This window comes from Rutilus rutilus (genome assembly GCF_951802725.1).
Source record: "Rutilus rutilus genome assembly, chromosome: 2".
NCBI lineage: Eukaryota > Metazoa > Chordata > Actinopteri > Cypriniformes > Leuciscidae > Rutilus > Rutilus rutilus.
This window is the reverse complement of record NC_140210.1, coordinates 22,175,537-22,192,207: the sequence shown is the minus strand read 5'-3', so window position 1 is coordinate 22,192,207 and position 16,671 is coordinate 22,175,537. Positions and strand designations below refer to the sequence as shown.

Sequence of the window (16,671 nt, the reverse complement as noted above, 5' to 3'; positions counted from 1 at the left end):
ATGGAACTAATGTGATCAAGACCTGCTTGCAACTAAAGTGAAAACGAATTACACACCTTAGAACAGCTGCGAACATTCAACATCTCTGAGGCATAAATAATTGCATTTATTGGTCAAATCTTACAATGGCACAAGCTAACCAGGTCAAATATGTGTTCGAGGAAGACCATAAAATCATCTATATACACTTTTTAAAACATTTGTTTTGCTGGTAATTTAAAAAACAATATTATTTGATAAAAAATTAGCTTGGTAGTAACAGGCATCTTTGAAACAAAAGCCTACATGATATTACATTCACGAGGAATCCTGCCAGTTAAAGCTCTCGCCAGAGTCCAGTGACAAACTGAGCAGGATGATGATGATGATGATGATGATGATGTGACAAAACAGTTGCTGTTGATCTATGATAAAGTCTCAAGATCCATCATGGATGCAGCTTTTCTCCGTTGTGACATCACACTCAGCTGAAAGAGAAAAATCAGTTTAGAGTGGGTTCTGTGCACCCTTTGTCCAGCAGCTCCAGAGGGCAACAGTTGAGTTGTGGAAGTATGCATACAGACATAAAATATGTTTCTATATACACTCACTGGCCACTTTATTACATACTCCTTGCAAGTACCAGGTATATAAAATCTTTAACTCAATAGTTTTATATTTAATGCTTAGATTTACTGCTTCAAGGGATTGTTGTTTACCCTTTCCCCTAAAGCTGTTAAGTACAGTCTTTTGTCCAATTTTTTTATATTTTGCTTCAAATCAAAGTTTGTAATGTTGTGATTCACCTCGTAGCTGATGGTTTGTTAGGTTTGGTTCACAGCTTAAAACTTCTTTTTTAAATCCCTAAAGGAAAAATACTTTCGGAAGAAGCTATGGAAAACGTGTGCAGGCACTGTTGCATTCTATAGACAGGAAGTGTGTAAATATCCAGTATGGTTCATATACCTGTTGTGAAGCACTTGTTGCACGTTGCTCTGCCTGAGTAAGACGCCTCTGTAAACGCGTGTTTTTCTCTAGCTGCTCTGAAACCTGCCTCTCATACTAGAGACAGAAATGATGACATTACTCATTACACACCCCATACATTAATGTAACACTTGCAGTATACAACATCTTTCTAGGTAGAAACAACTCTGCAAGAAGTGTCCACACCTCCAGCATCTTCTGATGATCAGCTTCCATCTGGATCTCCAGTTCCTGGACACGCTGTTTCTGTCTGTTCAGCTCTGACCTGCAATGACCACAATCATTTCATGGAACCTTGACCAGCTTTATTCAATAAACTTCCCACTACATTTAATCCAATAAGCCTGTAATAATATGGAAGCTAATTTCTTAATATGATGGTAGAAAGATTCTGTGCTGAAATTCCCCTCACCAAAGGCAAGATTTTTGCATGAGCATTAACAATTCGCATCCCAAAATTGAATACTTGTGCTCCGTTCAGATCGCAAACCCTAAATATGAGTAACAGTAATAGTGATTCTTGCCTTGGCAAACAGCACTTCTGTCTCAGGTGTGTTTGAGCGTTCACCTGAGGCTGCTGAGTTTCTGCTGGAAAGCCTGTGTGAGGTTCTTGGCCTCGTCTTTGTAGCGACTGATGGTTTTCTGTTGAGCGAGCACCAGTCTGGTCAAACCGGTGCTGGAGTTTTTACTGCTCTCCTCCATCTCTCTCAGCCTGGACTCCAAACTCTGCTCCTTCACACACAGCTCCTGCTGCATCGAAGACACCTACACACACAAACGAATCCTGTTAAAGACGCCATATTTATACTTCTACTGCTAGCCCATTTACAACGCTACTCAAGGATTTTTACACCGAAACCACTTGGAATTTCGTTTTTTCTTCACTATTGAGATGGTCTCTCTGAACATTTAAACAGGCTGTTTGTGCCTTGAGTTGTTAAGCCAAAAATGAAAATTCTGTCGTCATTTACCTCATTGTCATTCCAAACCACTAAAACTTTTATAAGATATTTTTTAAAACCTGAGAGATTTCTGACTTTCCACCAAATATGAGTTGAGTTGAAAGTTTATTTGCCATTTGTACCGGTACAGCTATACAGGTACATAGGAATTTTTGTAGCAGAGCTCGTTGAGTCAGCATTAAAAAAAGTCAACATAGAAGACCAACTAACAAATTACACACAATAAATAGACTGAGAGATACAGTCAATGAAGAGCAGCATAAACCTATGTCAAAATATGTTAAACAGAAGCTCAAGCGCACCCACGTGACACGAGAGAACAAACCTTATTGGTTCTCGAGCATCAAGCAAGAACATCTGAGATTTTGATTACCATATTTTATGTATTTTATGCGCATTGATCAATGTTTATATGTGAATAAAAGCCTAAATTAAGCCAATTTTAAAACATGAAAAGTGATTGTAAAAAAAAAAAGAAAATCTGTATGAATTTAACAGATTAATGTCTTCTGAAGAGAGACAAAGTTCTTATGGAACAACATGAGGATGAGTGAAAGATCACAATTTTCATTTTTGGTGAACTAAAATTTTACAGATTTTATTTAAATGTCTGGTATGATTGGTTAACCTCAGCATATCAATCTAATTCACACTGTTGTTCATCAGGTCATGTGGGTGGATATATGCTAATGTACTCATGGTTGTGACATCAATATAAAAAATAAATAAAAAATAAAATAATAATAATAATAATAATAATAATATTATTTTATATATATATATATATATATACATACTATAACACATCCCTTAAAAAATGCTTATTGGTATAGTTCATCCAAAATGTACTTTTCTTCTGCAGAACAACAAACACATTTTAAACAATGTTTCTGAACTGTTTTTGTTCATACAAAGTCGATGGGGTTCAAAACCAATGAGGACAATTTTTTTTATAAAAGAACACACAAACACAAGCAAAGTACTACAGTAGTCAACATTTGAAGTGGATCAAAAACTTTCAAAGTTATACATGAATTTTGACCAATACTCGTTCTTGTCTTAGAACAAATTTGATGAACTTTTTTGATCCACTTCAAATGTTGAATACTGCAGTTCATAATATCTTTTGTGCTCTACAGAAGAAAAGGTCAAAACAGGTTTGAAATGACATGAAGGCGAGTAAATGATTTGATCCCATCTTTGTGTCACTGTGTTGTGTGTGACCTGTTGTTTGGCACGTCTCTGAGCCAGTGCACACTCTTTGCGGAGCGCTTCCATGTCTCTGTGCAGCTGCTGGTTGTCTTGCTGCAGTGTGAGTCTCTCTTCACTGATGGCTGTGCTCTCTTCTCTCGAGCTCGACAGCGCTGACTGCAGTCTCCGCACCTCCTCCTGACAGCGCGACAGCTCCTCTGAAAACCTGCACAAGCCCACAGGAAACTATTATGGACCAACCTTAGATTTACTCTCTGCCTACTTAATGAGCGTGTGTGGGTTCTCACTCCATCTCCATCTTCTTCATCTTGTTCTTCATGCTGTTGAGTGTGAGTTGTGTTTCATCCTTCAGTCGTTCTGAATTTAAACATCTCTGATGGAGAGCCTCCATCTTCCTCATCTCAGGCTCTCCAACTCGGCCCTCTTTATAGACCTACAACACACACACATTTATTTGATTAATGTTTTTTGTCTCCTATGCTCCAAAGCTGCATTTTTATATCAAAAATACAATAATAACAGTAATAATGTGAACAATTATTACAATTTACAATAACAGTGTTCTATTTGAATATATTTTAATATGTAATTTATTCCTGTGATAGCAAAGCTGAAATTTTCAGCATCATTACCAGTACTTTATTCTTCAGAGTCACATGATCCTTCAGAAATAAAAACAGTTCTGCTTCATACTTTTGTGGACACCATGATAGTTTTTTCAGGATTCTTTGATCAATAGAAAAAAGCATTTATTTAAAATAAGTTTTCGTAACTCAAAATATCTTTACAGTTACTTTATCAATTTAAAGCATCCTTGCTAAAACAATATCTATCTATCCATCCATCCATCCATCCAAATATAAAAATAATACATTTTTACAGATCATTTGTGTCTTATATTACATTTTATGTTAAATATTTATAAAAGGGTAATAAGCCACTCGAGGCAGTGCATGATAACGTGTTTTTACCACATACCCCTAAGGTTTTGCACTTTGCTTCACTTCATGCCTTATAACACCCCTTAACTATGACAATATCACAGCAATATACAGCCTGACTGCAATTAATTATGTATGAGTAAAAACCTTTTCCAGCTCCTCTTCCACAGCTTTTCTCTCCCGATGGGCTCTTTCAATCAGTGTCTCTTTATCGGCACATTCCTACACACAACCATAGGAAATATGTTAATGTACATCAGCAACAGTTGCTGCAGTCCACATCTGTACATATGCTGATGATGAATGTGTCACCAGTTGCAGGGCAGACAGCTCCTCAGCCATGCGATGAATCTGAACGTTACACTGCTTACGAACACTCTCAACCTAATAAAAGAGGAAAAGAACAGAAAACTATAAGCCACACTCAAAGATGGAAATAATATATGCACTGTGATCACAGATTAGCTGGATGGAAAAACACTACAATTAGAAACTAGAATGACACTGACTTCACTGTGCCATAACCATGCTCTGTCAGTGCAAACAGTTAGGCTATTTTTGGCTGTAGAGATCTAGAGGGTTTGCAGTTGTACGGTTGCCTTTAGTTTAAACTGTAGCGTTGAATCAGACTAGGCTTAAAGAGACTTGCTACAGATCCAAATAAATTCTAAAACAAAAAATCAAATATAAACACTTTACTTAAAATATTGAGCATATTTAGTAAAAGTATATTTATTGTTTACCTGCATGTCATGAGACCATTAACCAAATTCAAAGAAACCCAAACATGCAAATGTGTTGTTGAATTATTGAAATGTTCACTTAACATCTCAGAAGGCACTGCAAGTAAATACTTTGATGTAAAGGGAGACAAAAGACCTGACCAAAATGTTTAAGAATCCTAAACGAAGCATACATCGATCCCTCGAGGCTACTCTGACAAAGAACCATAGGGGCTTTCGCACTGGAGGAACGTTCTCATAGATCCTATAACTGCTGGCAGAAGTACCCTCATTTTTTGGCATGTTCGCACCTCACTGGGAACAATTTTAGTTATAGGAAAGACTTTTGGGGGGACTAAGTTAGCTCATACTTTAGAGTAGGGTCTAACCCAGCACAATAGGAACTACTAGTTACGTAAGTGTATGTTGATTGGCTGTGAACGCAAGCCATATGAAACACCAGCATGCAAACACAAAGTTTACATATACTTACTCCACAAACATGGAAAACCGTGATAGATAGCATTTACCCTCATCAGGCCTAATCAGAATTAGATTAGACTTGAAGCCTCCAGCTTTTTCTTTTGTCTCCCTTTGCTGAGTTCAAGAACCCTGGCTGTGATCACCTCTTTCCTGGTGCGCAGGGCAGCATCCTGGATCAGCTGCTTCATGGCGTCTTTCATCTTCTCCAGCTCTTCTGCTCTCTGTTTCTCCCTCAGCTGAGCCTACAGTAACATACACACCAAATTATTTTTGAGTATATTAAGTCAGGAAGATATAGAAGAGAGCATGTACTGGGCCCGTGCGGTGTATTTGGAGCGTGACCTGTTCTCTCTGAAGCGAGGCCTCCTCAGCCAGCTGGATGGAGTTGCGGAGGCGACTGAGGGCTTCAAATTTCTCCTCTTCCAGTGAGGCGCAGCGACCCTGCAGTTCTCCCACTTGCCGCTCCCACTCTGTCTGCTTCCTGCGCACTGACTCAGAATCCTGTGTCGCAGCTTTGAGTCTGGAAAACAAATACATAAATAAAAGAACATCCATATTTTACAACAAGATATTAAAAGGAAACAATATATACAAAGTCCTCCTTTAATTTGGTAACATAAAAAGGGTAATATAAAAGATTCTTCTTCTACCATCCATTCTGAAATGCATTTCTTTCTCTCTCTCTCTCAATATATCAATTTACTCAGATATAAAAAAAAATTATAGAGAGGCCCGGGACAAAATTTCTTCATCAGACATTGTGTGAAGAGTTTTGTGGCAAATTCTTAGGGTTAATATTTCATATTTGACCATATTGTGACCAGGCAAACATCACGTGTTTAAATGCAGTAAAACAGTAATATTGTGAAATATTATTACAATTCAAAACTTTTCTATTTACACGTTTTAAAATGTAATTTCTTCCTGTGATTGCAAAAGCTGATTTTTCAGCATCATTACTCCAGTCTTCAGTGTCAAATGATCATTCAGTAATTTTTTATTATTATCAATGCTGAAAAGAGTTGTACAGCTTAATATTTTAAAAGATTTGATGTGAAATTGAAATCATTTGTAACATTATAAAAAAAAAATTATAAATCTTTTTTTTATAAGTCTTTTAACATCTCTTTTGATTTATTTAATGATGCATATAACATACATAAATATAAAATTGTTTTGAACACCAGTGCACAATACATACAACATCGAACAACTATCACAGTTTCTTCATCAACACAGCTTTCAATCTAGCAGTCACACTGAAATCATAATTGATAGACTTCACCTGGCCTCTAGCTGGCTCAGTGCTGCTTGTAGTTGCTGTAGTCTCCGGTCAGAAGCTTCCTCTCTACCGTGAGCTTCTGCTGCGTCCTCTTCCTGCACAATCACACACACACACACACACACACACAACATTATTAGAAAACACACAGAAGTGTGATGAGACAATTATAGCCACATCTCTCACCCTCCTCTGCATCTGATCCTGCACATTCTGCAGGAGTCTGGTCATCTCCTCCACTTTAGTCGCGGCAGATCTCTGCTCCAGTTTAGCTTGCCTGAAACATCATACAGAAACACAGACATACATAAATGTGATTTTTTTTGTACTTTCTAAATAAATTTGACCTTTTTATTGATAGCATAGTAGTGAGAAGACAGGGGGAATGGGATCGAAAATGCACAACAATCTTTTAAAATCAGTAAGATTTAAAGTAGATTCAATCTTTCAAAATTCAAATCTCCAAAACAGTGAAGGTTAAGTCATAAAGAGTTGGCCATCTGGAAACGCTACCTGAGTTGGCTGCGTAACTCCTCCAGCTCACTGCTCTGTTCCGCCACCGTCTTAAGGAACTGCTGATTGGTCTGAGTGTGACAGGACAGACATGAACGCCGGCCGGGCATAACGCCAAACACACACACACACACACACACACACACACACACTTCAAAGAAATACACAAGGATGAAGAACGGAGGAGAGGATAGAGGCTGTTTAGAGATGGGATAGGTGTGAAAAAGTTGGGTGTGCGCGAGCTACACTGCTCATTAAATATTCAGGAATAGAGTAGTGTTTCCCTTCACAACCACTACACGCATACACGCATACACACACACACACAAGGCTGAACAATGCACAACACTCAAACAGGTGCCGTTCTGACTGGTGTGAGAAAATGTGTGTGTGTGTGTGATTAAGACAGAGCAAGGATTATGCCTTTAAATCCATTGCATAACAACTGACTGAACACAGAGCCCTCAAACAGCACTAATAAAACCCCTCCATATAATGATATATCCAAACATTTTCCCGGTAAAAATTAATTTTTTAGTGGAAAATTATGTAAAAAGGGGCTTGATTTTATCCATCTGTATCTGATTGGTACTGATAATGTACAATCACTTGGCTATTATCACAAATAGGGGTTTATTTACCAAATAAATACATAAATGCACTTGAAATATTGCAATGTATTTGCTTATTGTATTCCTCATTTGTAAATTGCTTTGGATTCAACCTCTGCTAAATGAACATGTAAAATGCAATGATTTTATTATGTGAGAACAAAGAGGCTGCAAAGTCATATGAGAGATAAGCAAGTTTTAGAAAGTTATTTCAAAGGCGCAGAAACTTTTACATTACATTGTGAAAGATTATTTCATTAGGAAGAAACATGCACAATAAACCAAGACATTGGTCCAAGGCAGTCTTACCGATTCCAGCTTCTGATTGGCCAGCTGGATCTTCTGTGCATGATGTTGCATCTGTGCCAGCTGATTCTAAAACAGCACAGTGATCGTCAGTAAGAGCACAAAGTATTTAAATAATTAAGTAATGTGTATTATAATAAGTTTCAAGCCATAATTAAGCCAATATTTTACAGCCAACAGCTAATATTGAATTCATATATTCATATAATCCGTCTCGGCATGCCTTCTGGTTTATATGAAAGTGCTGGGGGTCTGTTTGTTCTGTTAACTGTGCCTTTATGTAGTTAAACACTGCCCTCTAGTGTTCAATAGTCATATTACATATTCTAGAAAAAAGTTTTAGATAAAGCTGCCTGTTTACCAAATATGTGCTAAACCTGTCAAGTTTGAAAACAAACCTGCATTATAGACTGAACTCAAATGGGTTGAATCTGTAAACACGAATGCGAGTTTGCACTGGCTACCTGCATGTGCTGCCGTTCAACCGCATGTATTTGTCCATCACTCATGGAGCTCTGGTACTGGGTCTGAAGACGATCCAACTCCTGCGAAGCGGTCTGCCACATCTGAAGAGCCCGTTCTTTCTCCTAAAGACACACACAGAACAAACTGAAGTTAAACATTCTTGTGGCCTTTCATGACTAAACTCTCTGAATATCTTTAAGGTTTGACGTGATATCAACGTAGCAGAAAGTACAGAAACAATGTTAATTGAACTGAATGGATATCTGGTTAGTGTAGCATGGACTTATAGACCATGACAGGTATGAAAGCGAGGCTGTGAGAGATAGACTTGCCGTGTTTTCAATGGCATCCGCTGTAAAAAGCTGTATAAAGCTTCTAGATCACTTGTAATTTTCCCCAGCTCATATTTTCTGGAGTTTTTTTGTCCACTGAAATTTCTTGGAAAGATATTTTTGCAGTATTTTGTCAGCAGAAAAATTCAAAAAAGAATTAGTCGTTTTGAAAGGTGTCAACCAGGCACATAAAGGTTGAACAGTGTTTCTGTAACTTACGGAGCAAAAAAAAAAACAGCTCTCATAAAACACAATTTAATTACAGTAACTTTTGTAACTATAACATTTTTGCTGTGAATATTTACTTGTGCTAAATGCAAGATATTTGTTTATCACTAGCAATTATTGTTTTTAAAAGTATTGGCTATGACTCTGTATGCTTTTAAATTACATTGACACAAACTGACTTGTTAAAAAAAAAAAGATGAAATGTAAAATGTCTGAATACTCCTGAATTTTAATGCAAACGAATTGCTGGCTTCAAACTGATTCATTAAAAAGACAGTTCGCAGAACTGATTTGCATGAATAATCATATTCCCAGATCTATCACCCTTTTTTGCTAATGAGGATTAAACCAGAGTTACTATTACAATATTTTAAAATGCTCACATTCTGTGCAAGACAAGGAGTGGAAAACTATCATTCATTCGATATTCACAATATTGCTTATATATATAATAATTATATAATTATATAATATAATAAAATATAATACATTCAATTCAGTTAACCTCTTAACCTGTGCTGTATCTCTATGACGAGGCATGAAAATGTCTCACTGGATGTTTAATTTATGTCTAATTATTTCATTCTCTGACAGTTAATTAAGAAATTAGATCTGTGAATATGTTTTGGAAAAAAGTGGAAAGTCCACAAACTCAAAAATAAGTCACTTGAGGCTTGACTTGACACGTTCTCTAGAGAGGTTTAGATGTGATTTGCAACATGATGTTCTGGTGAACTGCTCCCTAAAGGAGGGCAAAGATGTGCAATGTCGAGCTGAAAGTGGGACGCTTGATGAGTGACGCACTAATATCTCATTACTCCGTAATGTCAAGTGTTGATATGTAATCCTCGGGAGCACCTGAAGCGTACTCCACGCTGATTAAAACCCATTCCCTCAGCACAACACGACTTGCGCTGTCGTATCATATATTAACTAAGAACGAAGCTATAACCCCAGATCACCCATCGCACAGCCGGAATACAGGGCCAGGAAAGTGCCTGTGGGTTTGTAGCTGCACAGACTGACTCGTGGGAGTTTAGAGGGGGTTATGCAGCAGGTCTGGATACTCACCTCCACGACACACTTGACCTGCTCCTCCAGATTGCTGATGGCGATTGCATCATCTGCCGTGACTCCTTCTGTTCCAGCGGACAGAGACTGGAGCTGCTTTTCAATGGATGTTCTCTGCTCTGCATGAAGCCTGCAAATAAACATTAATATACATAGTTAATGCAAAAGGTCAACCTTCATAAACCCTTAGGAATTATCTGCAGACATGCTTTAATTTGTTCTAAAATATTAGCTGACTTGCATCCCTAAAGTCCTAGTAATTGATTGGCAGAAGTATAATTTAATCAGTGCTTGATATGGGAAAAAAAAAACATGTCGGGAGTCCAGGGAGGTGGGGTGTTTGAGTGTCCTCCCTCGGTTGAAATCATGCTCCTTGGGGGCAACATGTGAGAAGTGCCGGTACGCAGGAGAAAGTGAGGGTATACATACACACGCACACACACACGTGAATATCATGAAACAACAATTATATTCTATAGTAGATTTAATTGTAGTTTTTCATAGTAGTTTTTTTTACATGCAAATATTGATGCCGCTGTTATGTTTCTTTGCTTAAATTGTGATTTTACTTTAAACTGACAATTCGGTGGTTTACACAACACCATTTTCAATTAAAAACGGAAAACTTAAGCATTTTGGCCATTAATTTACACCACAACGTCGGTTTGGGGGCCTGAAAACGCAAACTTAAAATTACGTAAATTAAAAAAAAAAAGTGAATGTGAAAACAGAGGTCATATGGATGCCATCTTGATTGTTTGTATTCACCACTCTGTAGAAGCCATGCACGTACAGTTTCTTTACAAAGTGACAGCGCCAACTACTGGCCTGGCATGCATAATACAGCGATTTTAAAAGTTTTCGCAGATTTGTGAGAACGGGAATCTTTTTTGACAACGTTGTCATCTGTGCGCCAAACAAAAAAATAAATACAAAAATAAACCTTACATTTTTAGTACATTGCTTTAGTGTACTGTACCCTCAGATTATGGTGGTAGGTACAAAAGTTTGGTAACACTTTACAATAAGGTTCATTAGTAACAACCTTAGTTGAATTCCACGAACTAAGAATGAACAATACTTCTACAGCATTTATTAATCTTAGTAAATATTCATTTCCTCATTTACTAATACATTGTTAACAGTACTTAATGCACTGTGAACTAACATGAACAATGACAGCTGTATTTTTATTAACCAACATTAACAAAGATTACTAAATTCTGTAACAAATGTATTGTTCATTGTTAGTTCATACATTAAATAATGTTAACTAATGAACCTTATTGTAAAGTATTATCAAAAGTTTTCTAGATTGAGAATTACCGCAAAACTCACAAACTTTCTCCCAACAATAAAGTGAATTTACGTAAAGGGTGTCCTGTGATTACCAGAACCACCTCATCTTGCACAGCAGAAGCTGTTAGCACCGACTGACTCCGGTAATAAACCAGTGTCTGGGTGGAGAAATCAGCAGGAGATCCATTTGCAGCAGCTCTTACCGCTCATTTTCTTTAACCACCTGCTCCAGGCTTGCTTTGACGTCTGTCATCTGCCTCTGAGTGTTTGACAGGGAGAAACAAGTGTGTGCGTGAGTGGTGGGAGGAGGGTGACTGAGAGAGTTTGAGAGAAAGTGTACTCTTAAATGGCAAACTTATTATGAGACAAATTTACTTGATTTGGGTTTAAACTGCAATTTATAGCTGACAGCATTAATTCAGCCCCATCAAGCCCTGACAGTTGTAAAACCTCACTGTAAAGCAAGCATTCGTGTGGTGTGAGCGTTTGCGTAGGGTAGTATAGTGCAAATCTTCAAGTGTACCTGATAGAACTTGAGCTGCATCTCCATCTGTTGTATGTGTCTGTCATATTCTTCTATTAGAGGAGCCATTAGACTGAAAACACACACCCAGGTCATACACAACATCATTATGCAATTAAGATTATACGCTATTAACATTTAGAGTTCCATGGTACTGGATTACATGAGAGTACTATATATAGATAATAATTTTACATTTAAAATCACAATAAACAAAGCTTGACTTTATAGAAACATAGTGCATATGTATATACATACACACACACATATACATACGCAGTGGTGGGCAAAAGTGATGTAAAAAATTATGATTTTTTTTTAAAGATATTGAAAGCATATTATGTAATTGACCTTGGAGTCAATTGTTTGTGATTCAATTTGTGATAATGCAATGAAACAAATATATAAAATAACTGCATCATATTTTGATGGTTTAATCGAACTTGTAAGATATATAAATAATATCCTTTTAAAAAGGCATATTAAATGAAAACATAAATACTAAAAGTTATGTAATTTTCTAAAGGAAATTGGAATGGTGCTTGTCTTTGCAAAAGCTGCCACCACAATAAAAGAAGGTAAAAGATAAGAAAATGAAACGGCACATTTATAACAACGTGCACACTTATGCCTTAGCAAACTTATCTTTATATTTCGTCGAATTTTCAGCCAACCTTTCTATAAGAGATTATTTTCAGTAGTATGGTGTTCATTAAAAACATTTTTTTGTTGTTAATAAATAATGGTTGCATGCAGGGTTTGAAATTAACTTTTTAACTCACTGGCCAATTTGACTACTACATTTTTAGTTAACCAGCCATTCAGAACTTGATTTGACAGTGTTACCCACCACAGTTGATTTTTACCCGCATTTGGCGGGTTGGCTGGTGTTAATTTCAAACCCTGGTTGCATGGTTAAAAGAGTAGAAGACTTAAGACAGAGACAGTTTTTGTAGGTTAGTAACTGGCCATAGGGACTTACCCTCTGTCTGAAAGCCAAGGAGCTGCAGATTCCATGACCACATCATCTGCCTAAAAAAAAAAACTTACAATTTTATTAAGCATCTATATACAACATCCCCAGTGCTTCAAGCCTTTATTATTATTAGGAATTGTTCTGTTTTCCCCCACATCACTCGGAGTTAGCTGTCAAAATGAAAGTTCTGTCATGTTGTTCCAAACCTGTTTGGAAACCATTCACTGTATGTATGTAAAAGACAACAATAACAGTGAATAATGACTAAAGCTTTTACACTTCACCTGCCTAACATCTGCTTTTTTGTTACACAGGAGAAAATAAGGCATACAGATTTGGAACAACATGAGGTGAGGGTGATAACAGAATTTTTTTTTTTTTTTTTTTTTTTTTACTTTAGCTGTGAACACTTCCTTTAATACTTAACACATTCACTGTGCACCATAAGAGCATTATGTTATTGATGCAAGAGATGATCTACAGATTCAACAAATAAAGCAATAAACAATCAAATTGCCATCTAATCATAAAACTAACCTGTGACACTGAGGAGGGAGGAGGAAATTCATCCTGATATCGACCGAGGACGGAGTTTAAACGATTCACTGATAAGACAAAACAAAGTTCAAGTGATGATGAAATATGTATGTGTCTCTGCACACTATTATTTCTGAGATCTAGCGTGTTTCACCTTGATCTCGTAGAAATTCGACTTCTGTTGTCATTGTTGCGTCTGCAACAGCAATAAACTCTGTTGGGTCAAAGCAAATGCCTTCTAAATAAGTATCAACAACAACTATTATAACATTTAGTATGTGTGCAAGTTTACACACAGCCAGCACAAGTGATCCCTGGAGACTGTCTTTGTGCAGGAATATTAGTTTATCATTGAATTAACTGACTCTGTATAATAATTTAAGTTTAACTGAGTAATAGTGCATTATTAAACTAAATTATTACGAAGGTAACGTTATACGTTCTTCAGTAGATTAAGCGAGTGAAAAAGAAGCGAATCTGGCGTGTAATCTCAGCAACAGCTTTAAGCATCATTGGTATCCAGGTGGAGATTTACACTGGCTAACTAGCGGGCTAACGGCTACACATGTTTCAACATTCATAATCAATGGGCTGGATACTTATAAAAACCTTGAGTGAATTATAAATGTTTATTTTTTTCGTCGCGTAATACGACGTATTATGAAATAGCAGTAAAACGTAAATAAATATAATATTAGAAGACCTCGAGGTTATTATAGGTACCTGCAAATCCTTCCGCCTTGTAGTTTAAAGAGCCCACCAGCCAATCAGATTCATCTTCACCGACGCTCAGATTCACCCTCTGAGCCAATCAGACTCACCCTAAGGGACGCGGTGCAACTTAATAAAATGTTCCCGAAAACTTCAACACGCTTGCGTTCCGTGTAGTTTATGGAGTTCCTCTTTTTTCCATAGTTCTTGAATTGAAGAACTAACAAGATGGGGCCACTCGATGTGATCGAATAGGGTAATACTTTACTTCATCATTTTGATTCAACAATTCACTCTTTTATTTACTAACGACTATGTGCCTGACTACTGAAACGTCTGTGGGAGGCTTTGTTGATGTATGCCAGAAATCAGGAAGTGTTCTTCCTATGACATCAAGTCAAGTCACATTTATATAGCACTTTATACAATACAGATGGTTTCAAAGCAGTTTTACAGCGAAAAACAGGGAAATAATGATCAATGATACAAACAGAATTTAATTCAGCGGTCAAAAGCAGCTCAAAAAAACAATAGTGTCATTATTTAGCTCAAGTATGTTCACTGTTGATTCAGTTTGTCAATTATGAAATAAAGCCAAATTAATATTCAAATCAGTATTCCCAAACAGCAACATAATCTTGGCCCAGATCCGGGCCACATCTGGTAGGCTACATGTGGATTCCAGATCTGGGCCGACACTATGTTGCTGTCTGGGTTATGACTGAAAATAAATTTTCCCCAACTAAGCAAGCCAAAGACGACAGTGGTCCAATCCAAACACCATCAGTGACAGAAATGGAGAATTCTTTTTTTTTTTTTTGGAAGAATCCAGGCTACATCATGGGGCCAGTTCTCATCTAAATGAATGAACAGGGTGTGATCAGGTGACGTTAAGTGTTATGTTTATGATATCAGATGCATTGCTTATCAATGACTGTTGAACCTTATTGCATATCAGACAGTCCTGTGTCCTGAGCAGCTTAAGACGTAACACAGCACAGAACTGTGGATAAATCATATATTGATACTTACAAATTTATAATATTGAGAACTGAACAAGATAGTAATTTATTAATATTTCAGGTTTATCTTTAGACAAAATAAGATCTTGCCATGCTTAACAGTGTCTGCAGCGGTTGTATCCTCCTGGCTGCCATGGAGTTCCATATCAGACACACCTGGGACAGCTTACCAGTGCATCATAAGCCGGTAAAGATTCGTTTCTCACCTGGCGAGGAAGGTTTGTTAATGCAGGTGAATGCTCCATTCTTCAATGACCCCCCTGCACCAGCCGGACCACCTGGAGAGGCGTTCCCTGGTCTCTGGGACTATGAGGGTATGTTCATAAATACCATTAATAAAGGCTCAAATCTGGTTTAGTGATTCAGTTTCTTTCTTTCATATGATTGTATAACAGATTGTTGGAATCAACTGATCGTTTTGCATATAAGCATGCAACCCTTGACTGTATAGACAAATACCAGATAAATAAAAGTCTGATTTAACTTTGGTGAGAACTTGAATTGGAAGAAAGGTTTATGAAACACTAAGTTAAGATATTTATCTTTTCCTTTATCTTTTTACACAATATTTAGTTTGTGCTACTGACTTATTTTTCAGTGGTAGAATCCTTCTTCTTGAACAGCAACACTGAGCAATATCTAGAGGTGGAAGTCTGCCCGTAAGTTAAGCCTACTCTGTTTTTCAGGCCGCTGAAAGTTTTTTCATTGCTAATGTGTAATTGAAATAATAATTTGATATCATATTACAGACATGGACAACACCTTATTCTGCTACTGAATGGAAAACATAATGCGTTCATGGTAAGCAAATTCATCAGTTTATTAAAGGGGTCCTATTATGCTTTTTCACTTTTTCAACTTTAGTAAGTGTGTAATGTTGCTGTTTGAGCATTAAAATGATCTGCAAAGTTACAAAGCTCAAAGTCCACTCCAAAGGTAGATATTTTATTTTTGTTTTATTGTTCACCACCATTTAGGGAAATTAACCTTGATTTTGTCGATTATTTTTTGTATTACCATGGTTTTCCAACAAATATCACGATTAAATGGTGGATAACATCGTATCTAAAATGTATAAGAAAAAAAAACACACCACTGTGAAATCCGTGCTTGCAAAGTCCGTGCACGAAATCCGTTCTGCACAATTCTCTTGTTTGTTAAAGGGGTCATCGGATGCCCATTTTCCACAAGTTGGTATGATTCTTTAGGGTCTTCATGTAAAGTTTGTAACATAGTTTGGTTAAAATTCCTCAATGGTTGTGTAAAACAACACCCTTTTTACCTCCTTAAAAACAGCTCTGTTCACAGCGACCCGTTTCGGTGCATGTCTCTTTAAATGATAATGAGCAACTGCTCACCCCACCCCTCTCTTCCATGGGGGGTGTCACACAAAACACATAGGGTGCTTCTCATTTCTTATTTGTGCATCCTCGTTTCCTTTCTTTGTTTCCTTTCCTCGCTTCCTTTCCTCGCGTCTCAGCTCCACCTCCTGTAGGATGCGAGGGAAGG

General features: G+C 37.1%; 2 protein-coding genes across 9 annotated transcripts in view; one reads left to right on the top strand and one right to left on the bottom strand.

Moving 5' to 3' along the window:
- Positions 1-86: 86 nt before the first annotated feature.
- Positions 87-14,248, bottom strand: sclt1 (sodium channel and clathrin linker 1). Of its 3 annotated transcripts, none has more exons than XR_014626467.1 (22): positions 14,153-14,248; positions 13,584-13,643; positions 13,430-13,497; positions 12,899-12,948; positions 11,917-11,989; positions 11,597-11,652; positions 10,095-10,224; positions 8,463-8,585; positions 8,002-8,067; positions 7,082-7,152; positions 6,755-6,845; positions 6,572-6,663; positions 5,629-5,806; positions 5,430-5,528; positions 4,394-4,465; positions 4,229-4,303; positions 3,428-3,573; positions 3,153-3,345; positions 1,491-1,731; positions 1,153-1,231; positions 946-1,041; positions 87-467 (listed from the first exon to the last, which is right to left on the bottom strand). XR_014626467.1 is itself a non-coding variant. In XM_084402057.1 (22 exons), exons 2-22 carry the CDS (start codon positions 13,615-13,617, stop codon positions 405-407), a joined length of 2,052 nt encoding a protein of 683 aa, XP_084258183.1. In that variant the 5' UTR covers positions 13,618-13,643; positions 14,153-14,248; the 3' UTR covers positions 87-404. The 3 variants fall into 3 exon arrangements, 2 of the variants coding, with proteins under 2 accessions (XP_084258183.1, XP_084258184.1); XM_084402057.1 differs by having other exon boundaries at positions 1,535-1,731; XM_084402058.1 differs by having other exon boundaries at positions 1,535-1,731; positions 13,584-13,625; positions 14,153-14,192.
- cUnh4orf33 (chromosome Un C4orf33 homolog) overlaps positions 14,205-16,671 on the top strand; it is a 4,650-nt gene continuing 2,183 nt past the window's right edge. Inside the window, exons 1-5 of one of the 6 annotated variants that reach the window (XM_084402059.1) lie at positions 14,263-14,396; positions 14,966-15,024; positions 15,265-15,476; positions 15,761-15,821; positions 15,912-15,963. In XM_084402059.1, the coding sequence (XP_084258185.1) occupies positions 15,002-15,024; positions 15,265-15,476; positions 15,761-15,821; positions 15,912-15,963 (348 nt within the window). In that variant the 5' untranslated portion in view covers positions 14,263-14,396; positions 14,966-15,001. Of the gene's footprint in view, positions 14,397-14,887; positions 15,025-15,223; positions 15,477-15,760; positions 15,822-15,911; positions 15,964-16,671 lie in introns of all 6 variants that reach the window. The other 5 variants (XM_084402062.1, XM_084402060.1, XM_084402063.1 and 2 more) reach the window with 5 other exon arrangements.

Excerpts from the sequence above, each read along its gene's own strand:
- sclt1 (XM_084402057.1), bottom strand. The coding sequence starts at position 13,617 with ATGACAACAGAAGTCGAATTTCTACGAGATCAAG. Across the intron at positions 7,153-8,001 it reads CCAATCAGAAGCTGGAATCG|ACCAATCAGCAGTTCCTTAA; the intron begins GTAAGACTGCCT and ends TGTCACACTCAG. Across the intron at positions 1,232-1,534 it reads CAGAAACTCAGCAGCCTCAG|GTCAGAGCTGAACAGACAGA; the intron begins GTGAACGCTCAA and ends TGGTCATTGCAG.